The sequence below is a fragment of the Leopardus geoffroyi genome, chromosome D4 (genome assembly GCF_018350155.1).
Source record: "Leopardus geoffroyi isolate Oge1 chromosome D4, O.geoffroyi_Oge1_pat1.0, whole genome shotgun sequence".
In the NCBI taxonomy this organism is placed as follows: Eukaryota; Metazoa; Chordata; class Mammalia; order Carnivora; family Felidae; genus Leopardus; species Leopardus geoffroyi.
Window position 1 is genome coordinate 88,010,022 of NC_059342.1, and position 17,940 is coordinate 88,027,961.

Consider the following 17,940-nt stretch of genomic DNA (forward strand, 5'->3'; position numbering starts at 1 on the left):
GAAAACAGGCTGAGAAGCTTGACAGCGGTGGGGGTCAGCTCTCCTGCCTGCTGCCCCCCACAACAGGAGCCCCCTGTTTCCTGTCCTCTCTCTCCTCTGCTGAACCCAGCAGACAGCACAGTGGGGTGGGCTGGGCTGGGGAAAGCGGGTCTCTAGAAAAGCTGGAGCTGGTGGGGAGGGGAGGCTGAGGCTCACATCTGGCTTTGCCCACCCAGGCAGGCGCTCCTGCGGGTAGCGCATTCATCCCTGCATCACTACCACCCCCTACACCCTGCCTGACCCCCCCCCCCATTCTCCTCCTCCTGGGGAGGCGCTGCCCTGGGGTCTGTGTGCATGTACATAGCCAGTTATACGGTGGTGTGTGTGTGTGTGTGTGTGTGTGTGTGTGTGTGAAAACCTCAGTTCCTGAGACACTGGAACCTACTTGAGGCTCCTGGCCAATTTGCTTCTGTGTTTTTTAACTTATGGAAACCCCCCCCCCCAAAGAAGGGTACCTGGGCCCTGTCCCCCTCTGAGGCGCCTTGGTTGAACAGAGTCCCAGGATGGAATCTAGCCTGGCGTGGGACAGGGGTGGGGGTGGGGGGCTCTCTTTGCTGAACCCTACCTAGCACTGCGCTGAGAGAGGCCCAGGAAACCAGCAGACTGAGCAGAGGGTTCAGCGCCCGTGATGCCGTAGAGCATCATGGGATCCCGGGGCAGGGAATCAAGAGGCTGGGGCTTTCTGGGGCCGTCAGTGGTTGATGCCAAGGGCAGCAGCTGGGGGCCCTGTGCAGTCAGGACAAGGCCCCGGCTGGAGGTGGGGAGAAAGGTCACCCAGCTTTGTGATCCAAGGATATGGCGGACGCCTACCTGTGATGTACCCTAGGAGTCTGGAATTCTCTCCGCTGCACCCCCCCCCTCACGCTGGCTTGCCCCAAAGGCTTCTTAGTATCATGACTGGTATGACTGAGGACTCCTGTCTGTTTTCCGGCGCCCACCCACCCAGGGCCAGGCAGGGGGCTGCGAGGGTGCCCTCCTGGAGCTCACAGCTAGGGGGCAGCAGGTGGAGGATTAGGAGAGTTTGTGCTGCGACGGTGCACAGGGGGCGGGGGGGGGGGGGATCGCTGAGGCCGTGGGGGCCTGGCAGGGGGGTAGGGGGAGCGGTTGCCGGGCAGGCCCACGCAAAGAGATGAAGCCCAGACCGAGGGGCCGACCCTAAGGCCGGGTAGTCAAAGATGGGAAGGGCGTTTCTGGCAGGAAGAACAGCAACGGCCCGGGACGGGGCGATATCGGGGAACCACAGTCGTTCCGTCCGGCCCGCGGGCCGAGGGGAAGCGTGGCCACGGGTGGCGGAGGCGGCGCACCCACCCGCAGGGCTTTGAACGCCGAGGACAGCCCGCCCTCTCGCTCCTGGGGCGGGGCTTCTCCCCCGCCACCCCCGCCTCCGTGGGCGGGGCCCGGGGAAAGGCTGGACGACCGCGGCCGCCCTTTCAAGTCGGCCTCCCGGAGGCTCCCGAGCCGGCCGGGCGCGGGGGGGGGGGGGGGAGGGGGGGCCGCTGCGCCGACTTCAAAGCCCGGCGCCCCCAGCCAGATCCGGTTGCGGAAGGGGCGGGCGAGCCGGGGCGGGAGGCAGGTTTCGGCGGATTCCCCTTTCATCCCGCGGCTGGGCGGGCGCAGACCTCCGGGAGGCCCCGCACGTCCCTGCCGGGCAAGTCCGCGCACGGCCGCGAGCAGCGCCGCCGGGCCGGGCGGGGCGGCGCGACCTCGGGCCGGTCCCTGCCCTTCTCCGGGCCTCGGGCACCTCTCCCCACCCCCCCCACCCCCCACCCCCACCCCCCGTGCCCAGGAAGCCTCGGCGCGGGGCCTTCTTGGGAGGGACGTTGGGGGACACCGGGGACGTCTGGACCGACGAGATCGGGCAGGGAGCCGGGGCCCGCGGGGGCGCACCTGCCCCTCACTGCCCCTCAGTCCGCGGGAGGGAAGTCTCCGAGCCCCCTCCCCACCCCGCCCCTGCAGCGTTCCCACCCTACCCTCCCACTGTGCCCAGAAGCTTGAAGGAGTCGACGCTGCCCGTCCTTCCCCCGCGGTTGAGATTGAACACACCCCTTCTTGTGAAATCTACTTTCTGACATCACAACAGTAACAACGATAATGGCCACACGCTGTCCCACCGAAGCCTCACAGGGTGGTTAGGGACATCGTTCCTCAGGTGAACAGCTTGAGGCCCAGAGAGGGGACTGGACTTGCCCCAGGTCGCACAGCCAAAAAGCCGGAGCCAGACGCACGCTGTGTGGACACGATGCCCTTGGTTCCCGTGGATTCTGCGCTCCGCTGTTCGGGCCCGCTGCCCCCGTATTGATCAGGACCCAGGCGAGGGGTAGGGTGAGGCCAGGATGGGAATAATGAGGGTCGATGACTGATTTGGCACGGACAGCCGGCAGCAGCTCAAGAGGAAGGTGTCTCCTTCGCCCCCATTTTACAGATGGGTAGGCTGAGGCACAGGGAGGTCATACCGCCAGCTAAGCAGCCAGGTCGGGTATTGACCTAGGTTTCTGTTGGCTCCAGGGACTTGAGGCTTAGCCGCTGCCGCGGGGGTGAGAAAACCGGAGCGCTTGACCCCCAGAGCACTTAACCGAATGTCAACTTCCAGGCCAGGAACCAGCTGAGTCAGCCCCTGAACCCAGCTGGGACGTGCTGGTCTATGCCTGCTATTCAGCAGAGGGACAGAGGCACAGAGAAGTGGAGGATGGGCCGCAGTGGCCGGGAAGTGACAGAGGCCGACTTTGCACACGGCCTGTCTGGCTCCTGGGCCCCAGCGCTCCACTTGATAGCTTTGGTGGGAGAGAGGACTGCCGTTGCCATGGCCATCGGCCCACCCCCATGGGCCAAGCAACGCAGTTAAAGAGCCCTTGAAGGGTTTCTCTGCACAGGGCCTTAGCTGCCAAGAGGGGGCAGTTTTAACGGGCCTCCCCAGGATGCCAGGTGCACTCAGGCTGGTGGGACGGGATGGGTGCCCGGGTATGAGGCAAATACCACCCCAACCCACAGATTTAAAATTCCTCCCTGGAAAATCAGATAATCAAGGAAGTCAACTACCGTGAAATGAGTATGATCCCTGCCAGAAACCCAGAGGGAGCATCAGAACATCATCGCGTGGCAAGTACAGGCGGGTGACCCACCCCCTCGTTTTGCAGGCAGGGAAACTGAGGCACAGAACATAGCAGGGAGAGTCGGACAGAGAGGATCCCTTCTCCTTGCCCAGCATTTATGGAGGGCCTCCTGTGTGGCGGACTCTGTCCACCCCCCTTCTGTGGCTACGCCCTTGAGCTCCGGGCCTGCCGAGAACGAGAACGGTCCCCTGTGTGGCAGTAATCTTACCATTGTTTGCTTCTGACCCAGGAGGGTTTCCTCGAGGAGGAGACATCTAAGCTGAGACCTGATCTTAAGGAGGAGTCAGTGAAGCTGGTGAGAAGAACATTTCAGGCGGCAGGGAAGACATGTGCAAAGGTCCTGTGGCATGAAGGGGTTTGGCTCAGGAGAGTAAAGAAACCAGAAGCCTGCGGCAAGAGTAAGGGGGGCAGTGCATGGCGGAGAAGCCAGGAGGAGACGGAGGGGGCAGGACCCGGGTCTTGGGGGAGCCTGCCTCGGCCAAGTCAGTGCTGTGGGCTCAGCCGATGCAGGAGGCCAAGGGGAGGCCTCCCAGGGAGAGCCCAGGGCTACCCGGACTTGGTTTGGGCTTCTCAGAAGTGTGCTGTGTGCCCAGTTGGGCTGTTTGGACCACAGGACGCACAGCTGCTTGTGGGGGTTGGGCAAGACGTATCCTCCTCCATGGATGGGGAGGGGGGAGAAGGGAAAAGGAGGAAGAGGGGCAGAGAGGAGGGAGAGAGAAGGGAGGGAAGGGGAAGGCCATGCCGGGTAGCAGTCACCACAAGGAGGCGGCTACACCACGGGGACCCCCGCTGTCGGTTCCTTCTGTTCCTTCCCTGACGGTAACACCACCTCTGCCAGTGGGGATGTCCCTGTGCTGGCTCCAGGCCAAGGGAATCTCCTCCAGGTGGGTCTCATCTGACCCTCACAAAGGACTGGACCCCAGTCACCCTGCTTGGCCAGACCCCAAGCCTGGCTGCTTAACCTGGGGCTCTACACCCCCACGTCTCTCTGGACTTAACCCACAGGTTTACTCAGATGTCTGGCACTGTGTGTGTGTGTGTGTGTGTGTGTGTGTGTGCGCACGCAGACGTTAGGTTAGGAGTGCAGACTGGGCCAGACTGGTTGGCCTTAGATCCTGGCTTAGCCACTTGCGGGCTGTGTGACCTTGGGTGAGCGACCCAACCTCTCTGTGCCTCAATTATGAGGAGGTAATGAGTTAATCTGAGAAACCCCATAGCACAGCCCCTGAAACAGAGTAAGTACTCACTTTTAGCTACTAAAAGGCTGACCAGAAGATTCATTTAGGGACGGGCTCTACACTGAAGGGAGGGGAGTGGCGCCTGGGTGGCTCAGTCCCCTGGGTAAGGGTTCGACTCTTGATTTCGGCTCAGGTCGCGATCTCAAGGTTTGTGAGATCGAGCCCTTGCTGCGACCGCGTGGAGCCTGCTTGGGATTCTCTCTCTTCTCTCTCTCTCTCTCTCCCCCCCAATAAATAAATAAACATTAAATAAATAAGGAAAGAAACACACAAACTGAAGGGAGTGGGTCTGTGGACGACCCCCCAAAAGTTGAGCATCCTGGAGCCAGCGTCGACGGCGTCCCCTGTGCCTGGAGGGTCCACCTTTATAGAACTTTCGAGGGGCTGCGTGTTGCCCGCCCCCAGCTTGGCCCCTGCAGGTGGGTGCTAAGCTGTCCTGTAGACCCACCACCCCGGCACCCACATGTGGGGGTGGGGGGGCATGTGTGCGCAGGGACAATGAGCCCCTAACTCAAAGGGAAGTATTTTTAAGGCCGAGCAACACTGCACATTGTATCCAAACCGGCTCCTTTCTCCGGGATGGGGAGGCTTAGAAACAGACTTCAAAGGCCAGCTTTGAATAAACAAAACACAATAAAAATAACTCTGGGAACCCAAATGCTGAATCACAGCCCCAGGCCGGCCCTCCCTGACAATAGGCGCAGGGCCTTAGGGCTGGGGCCTGGGGTGGAGGGGGGGGTGGGGGGGGGCGGGGGGACCAGGCATCCTCAGTTGCCTCGCTCCCCCCCACCCCAGCAGGCCACCTGGCCCAGCCCCACCCTCCTGGCCTTGCTGGGACCCCCACCAGCTCCGTTCTGGTGCCTCTGTCAGGCTGGAAGGGTCTTTTGCCCAATTCTTACCTGTTGAGGACAGGAGAGGGGCTGCGGGGGAGGTCTGGGTGTCTGGCCAAGGCAGGCACTGTGCATGAGTGACCAGAACGCCCACCCTTGCTGGGTGACAGTCCGGATGTCTCCATCAGTAAAGTTAAACGACCCCCCCCCCTCCGAAAGAGCCTTCTATGGTATCTCAGACCGTGAAGTGACAACACAAAGTGCAAAATAGTGTGTATGATACAGAACGTATGGAGAATTGACATTACACGATAAAAATAGAGGCCTGGGCGCCTGGGTGGCTCAGTCGGTTAAGCGTCCGACTTCGGCTCAGGTCATGATCTCACCGTTCGTGAGTTCGAGCCCCACGTCGGGCTCTGTGCTGACAGCTCAGAGCCTGGAGCCTGTTTCAGATTCTGTGTCTCCCTCTCTCTCTGACCCTCCCCCATTCATGCTCTGTCTCTCTCTGTCTCAAAAATAAATAAAAACCTTAAAAAAATAATAATAATAAATAAATAAATAAAATAAAAATAGAGGCCTGTCCATACTCCCCATACTCCCTCGTCTGGGCGCGGAGTATCTCTGGAAGGCTGGAAGGTGCCCGGGAAACAGGGTTACCTAGTGGGAGCGGCCAGGACTGGGTGCTGGGGGTGGGGTGCTGGGAGGGGTTTGGTGTTTGGGGCTTGTGTCTGCGCATCTGCCCAGCCTCCCTCTGTCTGGCCTCTCTGTCTCTGCCCAGCCAGCCGGAACTCGCCACAAGCCTTCCAACCAGCCAGGCGGGGGTCCAGGCTTCAGGCCAGTGCACCTGCGGGTGGCTCGAACCCTCTTCCTGGGCAGTCTGTGTGGCCCCCGCAAAGCACTCGCCAGTTTAACGTCTGTGTCCAGGACCAGCCGCACAATTTGCAAGGCCCCAGGGCAGAACGGAAACGCAAGGCTCCTTGCTTACAGTTGATCGCGGGGGCGCCTCGCTGGCTCAGTCGGTGAAGCGTCCGACTCCTGATTTCGGCTCAGGTCGGGTCATGATCTCATGGGTTCGTGAGATCGGGCCCCCTGTGGGGCTCTGTGCTGACAGCACAGAGCCCGCTTGGGATTCTCTCTCTCCCTCTCTCTCTCTCTCTCTCTGCCCCTTCCCCGTCTCAAAATAATAAGTAGATCGATCCAAGTAAATAATCAAAATAAAATGGATTGAGAATTTCTAGATCACTCCAGAAGACCATTAAGCCCGGTGCAGGGCCCTTCTCCCGCAGGAGTCACACATCGGTGAAGCTGGGCCCCTCTGGATCTCCCTCACCAAGGCCCCCTGAGCTAGGAACACCATCTCTTCTGTTCCTGGAGCCCAGGACAGAGCCTGGTACACAGTAGGTGCTCCATTAATGTGTTCTGTGAATGAATGAAGGAGCAGCAGTGGAACCGAGGAGCGAGGAGCCGCAGCCAGAGCCAGCCTGCTTACGGGGGCCGTAGCCCTGCCCTCTTGGCAGGAGGAAATCGGAGCTTCTGCCCTGCACTCCCCGCACACCCGCCTGTGCTTCCCCCCCACCCCCCCATCACGGCATGAGCCACTGTTACCTTCTCTGGAGCTTAGCTGTGTGACCCTAGGAAAGTGACTTACCCTCTCTGTGCCCTGTTTCTTCATCTGTCACTTTGGGCTCAGGGCAGTGCCTACTGCATCCCAGAGTTGTGCCCTCCTTCCCGGATAGGTAAGCTTTAAACCTGGCCGTCTTTCGACCCCTTCTGCCACCAGCAGTCACCAGCTCAGTAACGGCCACACAATCATCATTCCTCTGTTGACTCCCGGCTGCGCTCTAAGCTCGGTGAGGGCAGGGCCCAGGTCTGTCCTGCTCGCCCTCGTTGATATTACAGAATGGCTGTGGCTGTTACAAGTCACTCGCGAGCCAACCTGGCCGGGGGCGGGGGGGGAGGGGGGCGGTGGGCAGGGGCATCTTCCCCCGGAGAACACGGTCCGGGTCCTCAAGGTGCCTGGAAAGTGTCTCAGCCAGCAGGTACTTGTAGGAAGATCCTTTTAGGGGATTGCTGGGCCCTGCAGCTGGGAGAGCGGGGAGCCTGCCCAGAGCCCAGCAGGGGGAGGGGGGCTCCCTGGAAGCTTGGGGGTGTCACCACAGTCCCCAGAGCGGCCAGGTGCAGAAAATAAACCAGGCAAACCCTGGTGGGTGAGTCATTAGTGGTCCCCAAGGCCCCCTGATGGGAGATGGCAGGCAAGCCGCTCCTGGGGTCTGAGTGCACCCTTCAGGAAAGTTCCGGAGCCCGCCCTGGTGGGTCCCATCCCTGCTTCTGGGTTGGACTCTGCCCAGCACCCAAAACTGGTTCTGATGGGCCCCGGGGACACAATGAGCACGTCTTGCTTCCTGAGGCTGTTTATAGGAGAATGTTGAGGCTTACACGGGGGGCTGCTTGGAGGAGGCAGCATGCGTTGTCTCCAAGCAGGGCTTAGATGGCCTTCGACAGGAGCCCCCGGAAGGTGCAGACCACCTGTCACTCAGGACATATTTAGGAGAGAATGACAAAGGGGCCCAGAGGGGCAGAAATGTTGGGGAGAGGGAGGGCACAGGGGGAGGGATTTAGATAAATGGCAGACAAAGGCAGAGGGACTGGAAGGAACAGTGGACAGCCCCTCATGGCTCGTGGAACACCGGCCTTGGCTTCTTTCCAGTCCTCTCTGGCCCCTGGCCCTCCCCCACCCCCAGCCCGTTTTGGGACTTGTTGGCACCAGCCTCACGGCAGACCGTGGCTGCCACCTCCCTACCCAGAGCTCCCCGTGGCTCTGTCCGGGTCTCACCGCGCCCCCATCTCATGGCCCCGGAAGGCCCAGGCGTCCACCCCATGCCCCATGAAGTGGCTTGGGTCCCCCTCTGTGCTCCCAAAGCCATGGGACCCCCACCATAGCCTTGGCACTCTGTCCCGGAATTGCCCCTTTGAGCCCATGTCCCCCGCCGGACTGTGGCCTCCTGAGAGCTGAGTTGATCGTTCTGGTGCCTGCTGCGTGCCCAGGGCCCCGCCTGTGTGTGGCACACAGTAGGTGCTCAACAAAGTGCCTTCATAATGCAAAGGGCTGAGTTCCCCAGGGCGGCTCCTGTCCCCAGAGCCCCACTGGGGACTGGCTTCACTCGGAAACCTGTCTCCGGCTGGCCTCTCCGGCTGGCCCCTCCGCCTGGAGCCAGGACTGCCTTTCCCACTTCATCCCCCCCTGGGAAATCTTGCGACTCCCTGTCTCCACGCCCTCCCCAAATTTCCATCTCTCCAAATAAACCTCTCCCCCTAATCGAGGCTCCCGGGTGGCTCAGTCGGTTAAGCGGCCGACGTCGGCTCAGGTCACAATCTTAGCGGTTCGTGGGTTCGAGCCCCGCGTCGGGCTCTGTGCCAACAGCTCGGAGCCTGGAGTCTGCTTCTGATTCTGTCTCTCTCTCTCTCTCTCTCTCTCTCTCTGCCCCTCTCTTACTCATACTCTGCCTCTCTCTCTCAAAAGTAAACATTAAAAAAATTAAAAAATAAAACAAACATTAAAAAAAAAATGTGTTTTAGGGGCGCCTGGGTGGCTCAGTCGGTTAAGCGTCCGACTTCAGCCAGGTCACGATCTTGCGGTCTGTGAGTTCGAGCCCCGCGTCAGGCTCTGGGCTGATGGCCCAGAGCCTGGAGCCTGTTTCCGATTCTGTGTCTCCCTCTCTCTCTGCCCCTCCCCCGTTCATGCTCTGTCTCTCTCTGTCCCCAAAAAAATAAATAAACGTTGAAAAAAAAAAAATGTGTTTTAAACAAAAAAACCTCTCTCCCTGATCGTGCCCTGCTTCTCCCCGGTGCCCTTGTGCTGGAGTGTGGACCCGGGCAGGAAGCGTCTTCCAGAACATTCCACTTCGCCCCAGGGGGAGAAGGAGCCCACACCGCATGGGGACACGGGCACCTGCTAAGCGACGCAGTTGTGTGTTCGAGTCATCTGCCTAATTTGAATCCTGACTCCGCCACTTAATCCGTGTGACCTTGAGAAAGAGCTTAACCTCTCTGGGTCTCGGTCCCACATGAACGGTTGTACTGAGAGCAGTTTCTGAGAGAAGAGCCGGAGGCCGGGCGCTGGCTTAGGACCCAGTCCCAGCTCCGGCTCCCACGTGTGTGCCAGCCTGGGCAAGACCCCTAATCTCTCTGCACCTTGGAGTCCTTATGAGCAAATGGGGCTCGGGCGAGGCCCTCACAGGGTGGAGAGGTCCGGCGAGGTAGGGAGAGACAGGGGAGAGGAGCAGCCATTGTCCTGCCTCTCCATCACTTCCTTCTGCCCTGGGTCAGGGGTCACTCCTCCCTCTCGGCCACCCACCAGCCGGAACCAGCCCCCACGGCCGCCACCTGGGTCTGACACAGCTCTGCCACGTGGCCCAGGGCAGGGGCAGGGGTGCAGGGGTGCCGGGGATCGAATGGGGCCCGGGGATATGAGAGCTCAGGGCGAGGCAGAAGAGCTGGGGTGAGTGGGGGAGAGTGCACCTGCCCGTGCACCCCGCCCCCCATGGGGGGTCCGTTCCGGTGGGTGTGAGGTTCCGGGGAACAGAAGCCCCCGTGGCCACTTTCCGGGCCTTCCAGACATCCTTCTGCCTGCAGCCCAGGAGGGGGCTGGCCACCTGCCAGCTCTCAGGGGAAATGTACCCGTGAAAAGGGCCCTATGGGGACCCCTGGGGGAGAGGACCCTGGGTGCTATCAGGGAGGAGGAGGGGGAGGGAAAGACCCAGAACCCAGAACCTGGAAGGCACCCATCCTCCTGCAGCCTCCGTCCCTTGCTCCCCCCTCCCCACCTTGCTACTCACCCCAAGTTCAAGGAAGCCCTGCCCGCCCAGGGGCGTGTTGGACCTCTAGGAGCCCCCAGGACAGCCGGCACTGGGGCGGGCCCTCTTGACACAGAATCCCTGTTGTCGAGGAGGCAGAGAGGGAGAGAGAAGGGAGGAGGGCAGCCTGGGCAGAGAGGAAAAGCAGAAACCCGGGGCGGGGAGGAAGCCAGGAGGGGATGGGCGAGGCCAGGGAGGCGGAGAGGCGCGGGGACGCCCCCCCCCCCCGCCCCGGGTGCAGGGTCCCCCCATCCCTCTGCCCCGGACGCCAACCGGGATGGTCCCAGCCGCCCCCACTCCCTCCCCCTCCCTCGTGTGCTCCACGCGGACCTCGATTTCCAGCGCCGTGGGAAGCCGCGGTGTGGGGAGCGGGCCGTCCCCCCGAGGTCGGCCGCGAACCCGGGGCAGGTGGAAGGCGGCGGCGCGGGCCCGCGGCGGGAGGAGCGCGCGGGCGGGAGACGCGAGCGAGCTCAGCGCGAGGGGAAAAGTTTCCGACCCCTTCGCCGGAGGCTGAGAAGTTTCGGCCGCGCTGGGCGGTGCCAAAGCCAGGCCAACACTGCCCCCTGGTGGGCGCGGCGCGGCGCTGCAGCGGGCGGCGGGGCGAGGGCGCGCCTCGGCCCTCCGGGAGAAACTGAGGTTCAGAGAGGGCGAGGTGGGGGCGGCGCAAGGTCGCGGGGACCGGGTGCGGTAGAACCAGGCCTCCTCTGAGACCCGCGGGCTCTCCAGGAAACGGAGATAGCAGGGTGGGGTGGGGGTGTCGTGGATGCGCAGAAAAGGGGATCAGGGACCGAAACCCCATCCGGTGCCCCTGGAAGGGGAGGCGTAGCCTTGCCCCCATCCCATTCCCCACAGGGTTTCTCCAAACTGCCTAGACCTGTGGCCTTTCTTCTGGAAGCAGGGCACCCCTGAAAAGCAAATCTTCCCCATCCACTACACTCCTGGCCCTAAGATCTCCACAGCCTGTCCCCTCCAGCCGTCCTTCTGCCCCCTCCTCCCCCCCCTCCCCACCCGTCCCCCAACTCCCCTACCCCCGCCCCGTCCCATCCTTCCCTACTCCGCAGGTGCCTGGGTGTGGATTCCGTGGCTGTTTCCTCACTGGCCAGGAGGTGGCGATAAAGACCTGGTTGGGGCCCCAGCGCAGCTTCGCGGACAGAGGGAAGGGGGAGGAGGGGGCTTAAACTTCGCTCAGGAGATTTGGCCCAACCTGGCAGACGGCTGTAAGGGGGTGGCGGTGGGGGTCGGTGCAGGGATCAGATAACCTCCGCCTCGTCTTTTGCCACCTCTTGATGTGATTTTGAGCACCGCCCGCTCCTCCCCCCACCCACCACCGGGGGAGAAACATCTGGCCCCCACCCATGCTGCTGCTCGGCCCCCCCCCCCCCCCCCCCGGGACCAGGTGGTGCGAACCTGGCCTGGGGAACGCAGAAGGCAAATGCTTGTCCACCCAGTGGGAGTCTGGCCCCCTTCCTTCCATGGTGGAGGTCAGCAGGTAGATAGACGCTGGGGCTGGGGCTCGGGGCAGGTGTGGGCTGATCTAGGTCGACAGAGGCTTGGTCCCAGTCTTGAGGCGTGGCAGGGCCTCCCATCTTCCAGGAGAGGGGTTCACTTGGAATAAGCCTTGGGCCTTGAGGGTGCCTTGCCCCCACCCCTCAGCCTCATCCCAGCCATGACCTTGTCCTCTCCCTCCCTTCGGTCCAGGACTCCCAGAGAGCAGCAGTCTGGCACCTAGAGAGCCTTGTAGGGTGAGACCCGGCAGCAGGTTCCAGCCACCTAGAATGTATGTTTATTTGTGGGACAGGAAGGGCCTCTTCTCAGCCCCGTGTCCACACGTGGGCTTGGGCTCCAGTGGTCATTCACCTGGGCACCTGCTGTGGCGTCACAGAAGGCAGGAGCCCTTAGGGCGGCCTCGGTTCAGGACCAGCGCCACGCTGGGCAGGAAGGACTCCTGGAGTGACAGGGAGGGAACAGTTGGGCGCTGCGGGGCCTCTGGCCAGGAGACGGGACTCTCTGGGCCCAGGGGGATTCTCTGCCACTGCCCAAGAGGGCAGGCAACTGGGGTCAGCCCCGTTTTCCAGAGGAAGAGACGGGAATGCAAAGAGAGCCCAGCGCTCGCGAGTACTGGGCTGGGGGGCTGGGATCCGGATCCGTCCCACCCCTTAGCCCCAGGGGGCCCGGCCACCCCGCTGGGCAGGGGTGCTCTAGGAGACGCTGCCAGCAGGGGCTTACCAGCTTCTGGCTCCAGGAGCTGGGCGATCTGTCCACCTGCTCCAGGATGCTGTGGGCCTCCAGGAAGGTTTTGAGGCCACTTTGCGGCCTCTGGGTGGTGGCCCTGGGGATGAAGGGCAGGCTGCTTTTCATGGAGGCATCCTCAGAGAGGTGGCCCTGTGGCTCCTGGGGGGCCCTGAGGGGAACAGAGGTCTGTGAGCTGCACGGCCCCCGAATCCCTAGTCCCCCCGTGGCTTCCCCCGGGCCCTCAGAGGCCCAGACCCTTAGCCTGCCGGCTGCGGGGTGGGGAAGTCTACGGGGCGAGGCGGGGGGGGGGGGGGGCGCCCTGGCGATGCGTGTGGATCCTGCCTCTTCCCCCTGGAAACCTCACAGGCCCGGGCAGTCCCAGCCGAACGAGATGCTGGCCGTGGCCTCCTCCTGGGCCCTGGGGCACAGGGCTTTGGGCAAACTCTCCGGCCATCTCCCGACACTCCTGAACACCCGTTCTGATGTCATTGACCCGGTGGCTATCCCCTTCTCGATGTGGCCTTGCCGGACTGGAGGAGAGAGGGCTCCAGTGAGAACTCTACCTGGAGGGGGCACCGGGTGGCACCCCCACTCTCCCCTCCTCCCTCTGGCAGGCGAGGCCGGGCCGAACCCCGTCTCCATGGCAACCCAAGGCTCCCCAGCGCCTTATGGCTGCCTCCAGAGAAGGCTCAGGTTTTAAAACTATCTTGCGTGACTGTCTCTGCCTTTATTACCCACGCCGTGCCCCACCACACACATACCCACTCCCGCGGCAGCCCCCACAAGGGCCTTCTTTCCCGTAGTGGGAAGGCCAGTCACGCCCCCATCGAAATCCAGAGACAATACCGAGATTTCTGCAGGGATGGAGGGGGCTGGGAAGTCAGCAGCCGAGCCCCACTCTGGTGCCCTGGGATGTGTCGAGCCCCACTCTGGCGCCCCGGGATGTGACCACAGCTCCTGGGGCCCGTGGCTGACAAGGAAGCTTCTCCCAGCCAACTGCCATTTGCACGAAACCGTGTCTCCCTGGGGGAACCGCGGCTTCTCTTCTCGGCCACCGTGTGTCACCTGCTCTCGGGGCTTTGGCTTCCCCATCAAACGACGAGAAGTTGGGTGAAACTGCAGCTTCTATTTGCAATTTCCTATGACCTTAAGAGGCCTGGGGAGGGCCCCTTCCTAATCAGCCAAGTTCCAGAATTTGGGGGCTTTAACCCACAGCTAGGCTTTGGAGCAGCCTCTGCTCAAACTGCACACAGTCGGTGCTCAATAAATGGATGCAAGCTGTTGGAGGCCCTGGGGCAGCTAGATCCTGTGAAGTGAAGAGGCCGGGCAGATGGAGAAGGGGGCGGGAGGGGGGGGGGGATCGGGCAGGGCAGGTGATAAAGGTTATACCAGAGCAAGGACACGGTATTCTTCCCACCTGCCTCTTGACACCTTTAGAAAACACTGGAAACTATGCCAACGCGGACACTACCACATCCATCCCCCCCCAAAGAGCTGAGAGCAAACTTCCATCCCAGAACCCAGGCCCGGTGGCTGCCAGCTTCTTTGCTGGACCAGGAAGTGCCTGCCTCCCCCAGAGAGACGGTTTGATCTTCTGGACCTTTCTGGGCATCTCCTCAGCCAGGCAGGCCTTCATGGATACGGGGAGAAGATGCTTTCGGTGGCTTCCCGTCTTCTTCAGCCCCTGTAGGCCATGGAGGGGACCAGACGTGGGGTCAGGAGGCTGTGGGGGCCTGTCCCCTACGTGGGCAGATATGACACGTGCGAGCCCTTGGCAGGAAGAAGTCCTCCCGTGGTGCCCGGGCCCGGGCACCCATTGTTCCCTCCATGACGGCTGCTCCCTGGTGCCACCCACGTGGGGACACCTCTGCAGGACCTCAGCCCCTCTCCTTGGCCCTCGAGGAGCCTCCGACACTCTCCGGAGAAGCCAGTGCAGGTACCTTTTCCGTAGGGTCAGTGGATTCCTGGCCTTTTCCGGGCCGGCCCTCACTCCCAGGACCCAGGGCCGCGGCCTCTGCTCTCTGGGCTCCAGGCTGGACCTTTCTGGAGTCCTGGGGCTCCCCCTGCTGTCTGCTTACCTGCCAAGCTACGTTCCCAGTAGCGGAGCGCGCTGTCCCGCAGGGTCTCATCAGCAAATCGCACGCGGAAGGGGCAGAAGCGCCTACGCTTCCCCGAGCCTTCTCCCGAGGAGCTGTGAGTGAGCACGGTCTTGAGCTTGGGGGCCTGGACACGGTGGGGCCTGGCGAGAGAGGCAAGGGGGCCGGCTGAGTCCCCAGCCCCACGTGCCACCCGGGCCACACACACACCCGCTGGACCAGAGCTCGCCGGGCATCCTGAGAGCCCCAGCAGCCGGCCTCTCCTGAGTACCCCACGCCGGCCGGGTGATGGGGTCAGGCACGTAACGGGCATCAGTCTACCCGTCACGCCCACACCACCCTGGGCAACATGATTATTATTCCCATTTTACAGACGAGGAGAACTGAGGCACACAGAGATGTTCTGCAACTGCCCAAGGTCCTAGGGCCGGTAAAGGGTGGGGCCAAGATCCGAATCTTAGCTCTAGAGCTGGCATTCTTATATATCAAGCAGTTCAGCAGCGAGAATACGGCCCTTCCCGGCCACGTGACCCGGGACAGCCCGCACTCACGTCTCCATTTTGCAGTTTCCCCCTTTAAGTTATGTATTGTGTATTGTAGGTATGATAACAGCATCCTTAGAAGAGGGTGCTAGGTCTCCGATAACTTACTTGAGGCATCCCGTACAGGCCTGGCCCGGGGCCTGTGCTCAATAAAGGGCATCTGTTATTGTTGCATTTATTGCTGTTAATTTCAGCCTCAAGGGCAAGGCTGCAGAAGGGCCGGCCCGATCCGTCCGTGGATCTGTTATTCAGAAACGCCACGTTCAACTTTAAGTACACACAGATTGACGTATCCGCAGCCATTTATCCGACTGCATCTCTGTGTCTGTGTGGATCCCCGGAAGGGATCCTATCATCAGCCCACTAAGGAGCCAGGAAGCCAGGAGATGTCAGGACAGTGCCAGGCTATGGGCGTTGGGACCTAGCGATCCCCCAGCTGCCTGCTCTGTGCTGGCCGCAGGGCCATATACAGGTGCACCCCAGCCCTGCCCCTAGGACTGGAATCTCAGCTTCTCCCGTCAAAGGCTCCCGGAGCCTAATCCGACGCACCCCGCTGTCCCCTGCAGGGCCTACCAGGGAATCTCGCACACCATAAGGTGCGCAAGCATTCGGTCTTCAATGCGAAACGCTGCGAATGTGTCTCTCTCTGCCGCGTGTCATAGTGGGGATAACGAGTTCCATACTTTTCCTCATTATATCTTGGGAGAAGTGTGTTTATTTGGCCCCACTGATTTAAAGTTCCCGGGTTGGCAAATGGGTTTCGCTCCCGGCACCCACGCCGATCCGTTGGTGGCGCCGGCCTGGAGCGCTGTGTCAGGGAGGGTTCGAGGCGCAGTGGGGGAAAATGCTGTGATCCGATGATACTGTCAGCCATGGGCCCAGAACGAGAAGGAACGGCATGGATGTCACGTATTTACTCTTTGGTCTTTAAACTCATGGGCGATGTTTTTCACCTTTCACCTCTGTCTAAGCCTGCGTATGCTGGGGGGATTTTTTCTGCATTCTTTTTCCTCTCCATTAGAGCTATGGCATCGAGTCCGGGTTAAGCTCTAATGCCCAGGCTCTTCTCCAGCCTCCATCCCTTGTCTTATTTCCCCCCATATTTGACATATAGTAAAACGTAATCAGAGTTAGAGGAAGAAATGGACCGATGAATGGGGGAGGGGGGTGGGCAAAAGGACGAACGACTGGGTGGGTGGATGGACGGACGGACTGGTGAATGAGTTCAGGAAAAGGTCTGAATAGGACTGGATCTTAGGAGGAGGCGTAGATGTATGGACGGGTGGATGAATGCCTAGACAGACAGGCATGTACGCATCTCTGGCTTTATAACGAGGTTACAGATGGACAGTATCCTGGATTTACAAGCGCGTGGAAAGGTTTGTAGATGATTGATCATTGGATTCCTGGATGGTGGCTAGAATTGTCAGAGTTTGTGGATAGAGGGATGACCGGCTAGATGGACGAATGGAGGGACTGATGGAGCAACAGGAGACCTGACTCATGGATGGACACACAGATGGATGTATCGGTGGACAGATGGATAGATTCACAGGTGAAAGACGGAGGAAAGAACAGAAGAAACGCTTTCTCCCACCCCCCATAATGCCAGCCTCTTGTAACTCACTGGTTGGCCTTTTTGAAGGTGATCAATTGTGAGCGATCTCTCTTCAGGGTCCCCAGGGCAGGTATCCGATGCAGCAAAATCTTCTTAAGACTATTCTGGAAGTACGATGACTGACCCCTTGAAGACACGCAAGCCACACCTGGCGTGAGTGGCCAGGGTCCCCACCCTCGGAGCACTGATGGCAACCCTGTCCCCACCAGCGGGTCAGCGACACTCACCGCAGGTCTGAAGGGAAGGAACAGCGGGGACACCGGGGAAGATGCTGGCAGTGCTCTGGCACACTCTTTTTTGATTGCCGTGCTGAGGATGCTGGGAGCCAGGAGGAGGGGGAAAGAGCTATGAGCCTTCCCTTGGGGACAGTCCTCACTAGGCTTTTCCCAGTTACGCGGCCTTGGGCCTCAGTTTCCTCATCTGTACTACAGGGGCGATGGTAGACCCGCCCTCAAGGGGCGGTCGTCAGGGCTCTGCCAGGCATCCTCAACTAACAGCAGCTTCATTCATTCCAGAAATGACTCCGCCCCGCCCCCTGGGGTCCTGGGCGGGGCCTCACTCGGTGGCGTCGCCCGGACGCACTCTGCCCCCGTCCGCGGCAGGAACTCCCGGAACTTGCTGGGGAGGAGCTCTCCTTGGAGCGCGAGCAGGGAGTCCGGGGTCTCCCTGGCCGAGCCCCTGCAGGGGTCCTCGCTCTCTCCAGGCCGGGGCGCGGGGTCCCGGGGCGCACCGGCCCGGAGCAGGGGCGGCAGCAGGAGCGACCGCAGCTTCGCCCGGTTCTGCGCCGCCCGCTGGGCCCCAGTGGGCAGGGTGGGCAGGCTCAGCGGGGCGCTCCTGACACCCACCCCCAGCTCTGGGAGCGAGGACCCGCCCCACCACCCGTCGTCGCTCCCCGAGGCCCTCGAGCCCCGGGTGGCCCCCGCGCCAGATACTCCCCGGATTTGCGGCAGGGGCAAACTGGGCAGCAGCGGGTCTTTCCTTCGGCGAGCGCGGTCGCCGGGGAGCCCCTTGGGCGCCACCTGCTGGGTCCAGGGGTTGGGGGACGCCACCTGCTGCGTCCAGGGGTTGGGGTGACGCCGGGTCATGTCTGGCCCTGCGCTCAGCTCAGGGCGTCCTCACGCCTCAGTGGGGGCGGGAGGTGCCGTGTGAAGGGCAGAGAAGGGCGTAGACCAGCCCCCAGGCCATAGTGCCCAGAGCCGGGTCGCGTGGTTGGGGGGTAACGCCCCCGGTTCGCCAGGCAGTGAGCGGCTTCAGGCTAGAGCTCGCCTAGCCTCTGTTTCCTCACCTGCCAAATGGTCACGTCATTTGTGACCTCTCTGAGTTGCTGTGACGTCTAGGTGAGGGGGCGCGCTACTATTATCGATGTTGTTAGCATTGTAAAC

The 17,940-nt window shown here is 61.6% G+C and overlaps 1 protein-coding gene across 1 annotated transcript; it reads right to left on the minus strand.

Moving 5' to 3' along the window:
- Positions 1 to 11,800: 11,800 nt before the first annotated feature.
- On the minus strand, positions 11,801 to 17,815 carry CD4H9orf50 (chromosome D4 C9orf50 homolog). Its single transcript, XM_045469282.1, has 7 exons — positions 17,118 to 17,815; positions 16,786 to 16,876; positions 16,568 to 16,684; positions 14,381 to 14,541; positions 12,667 to 12,832; positions 12,297 to 12,471; positions 11,801 to 12,015 (listed from the first exon to the last, which is right to left on the minus strand). Exons 1-7 carry the CDS (start codon positions 17,641 to 17,643, stop codon positions 11,947 to 11,949), a joined length of 1,305 nt encoding a protein of 434 aa, XP_045325238.1. The 5' UTR covers positions 17,644 to 17,815; the 3' UTR covers positions 11,801 to 11,946.
- Between the last annotated feature and the right edge of the window lie 125 nt (positions 17,816 to 17,940).

Bases quoted from the DNA above. Each gene is read 5' to 3' on its own strand.
- CD4H9orf50 (XM_045469282.1), bottom strand. From the start codon at position 17,643: ATGACCCGGCGTCACCCCAACCCCTGGACGCAGCAGGTGGCGTCCCCC. The intron at 16,685-16,785 runs GTGAGTGTCGCT...CGTGTCTTCAAG, and splicing joins TCCTTCCCTTCAGACCTGCG to GGGTCAGTCATCGTACTTCC. The intron at 12,472-12,666 runs GTGAGGTTTCCA...TGTTCCCCTCAG, and splicing joins GGCTGGGACTGCCCGGGCCT to GGCCCCCCAGGAGCCACAGG.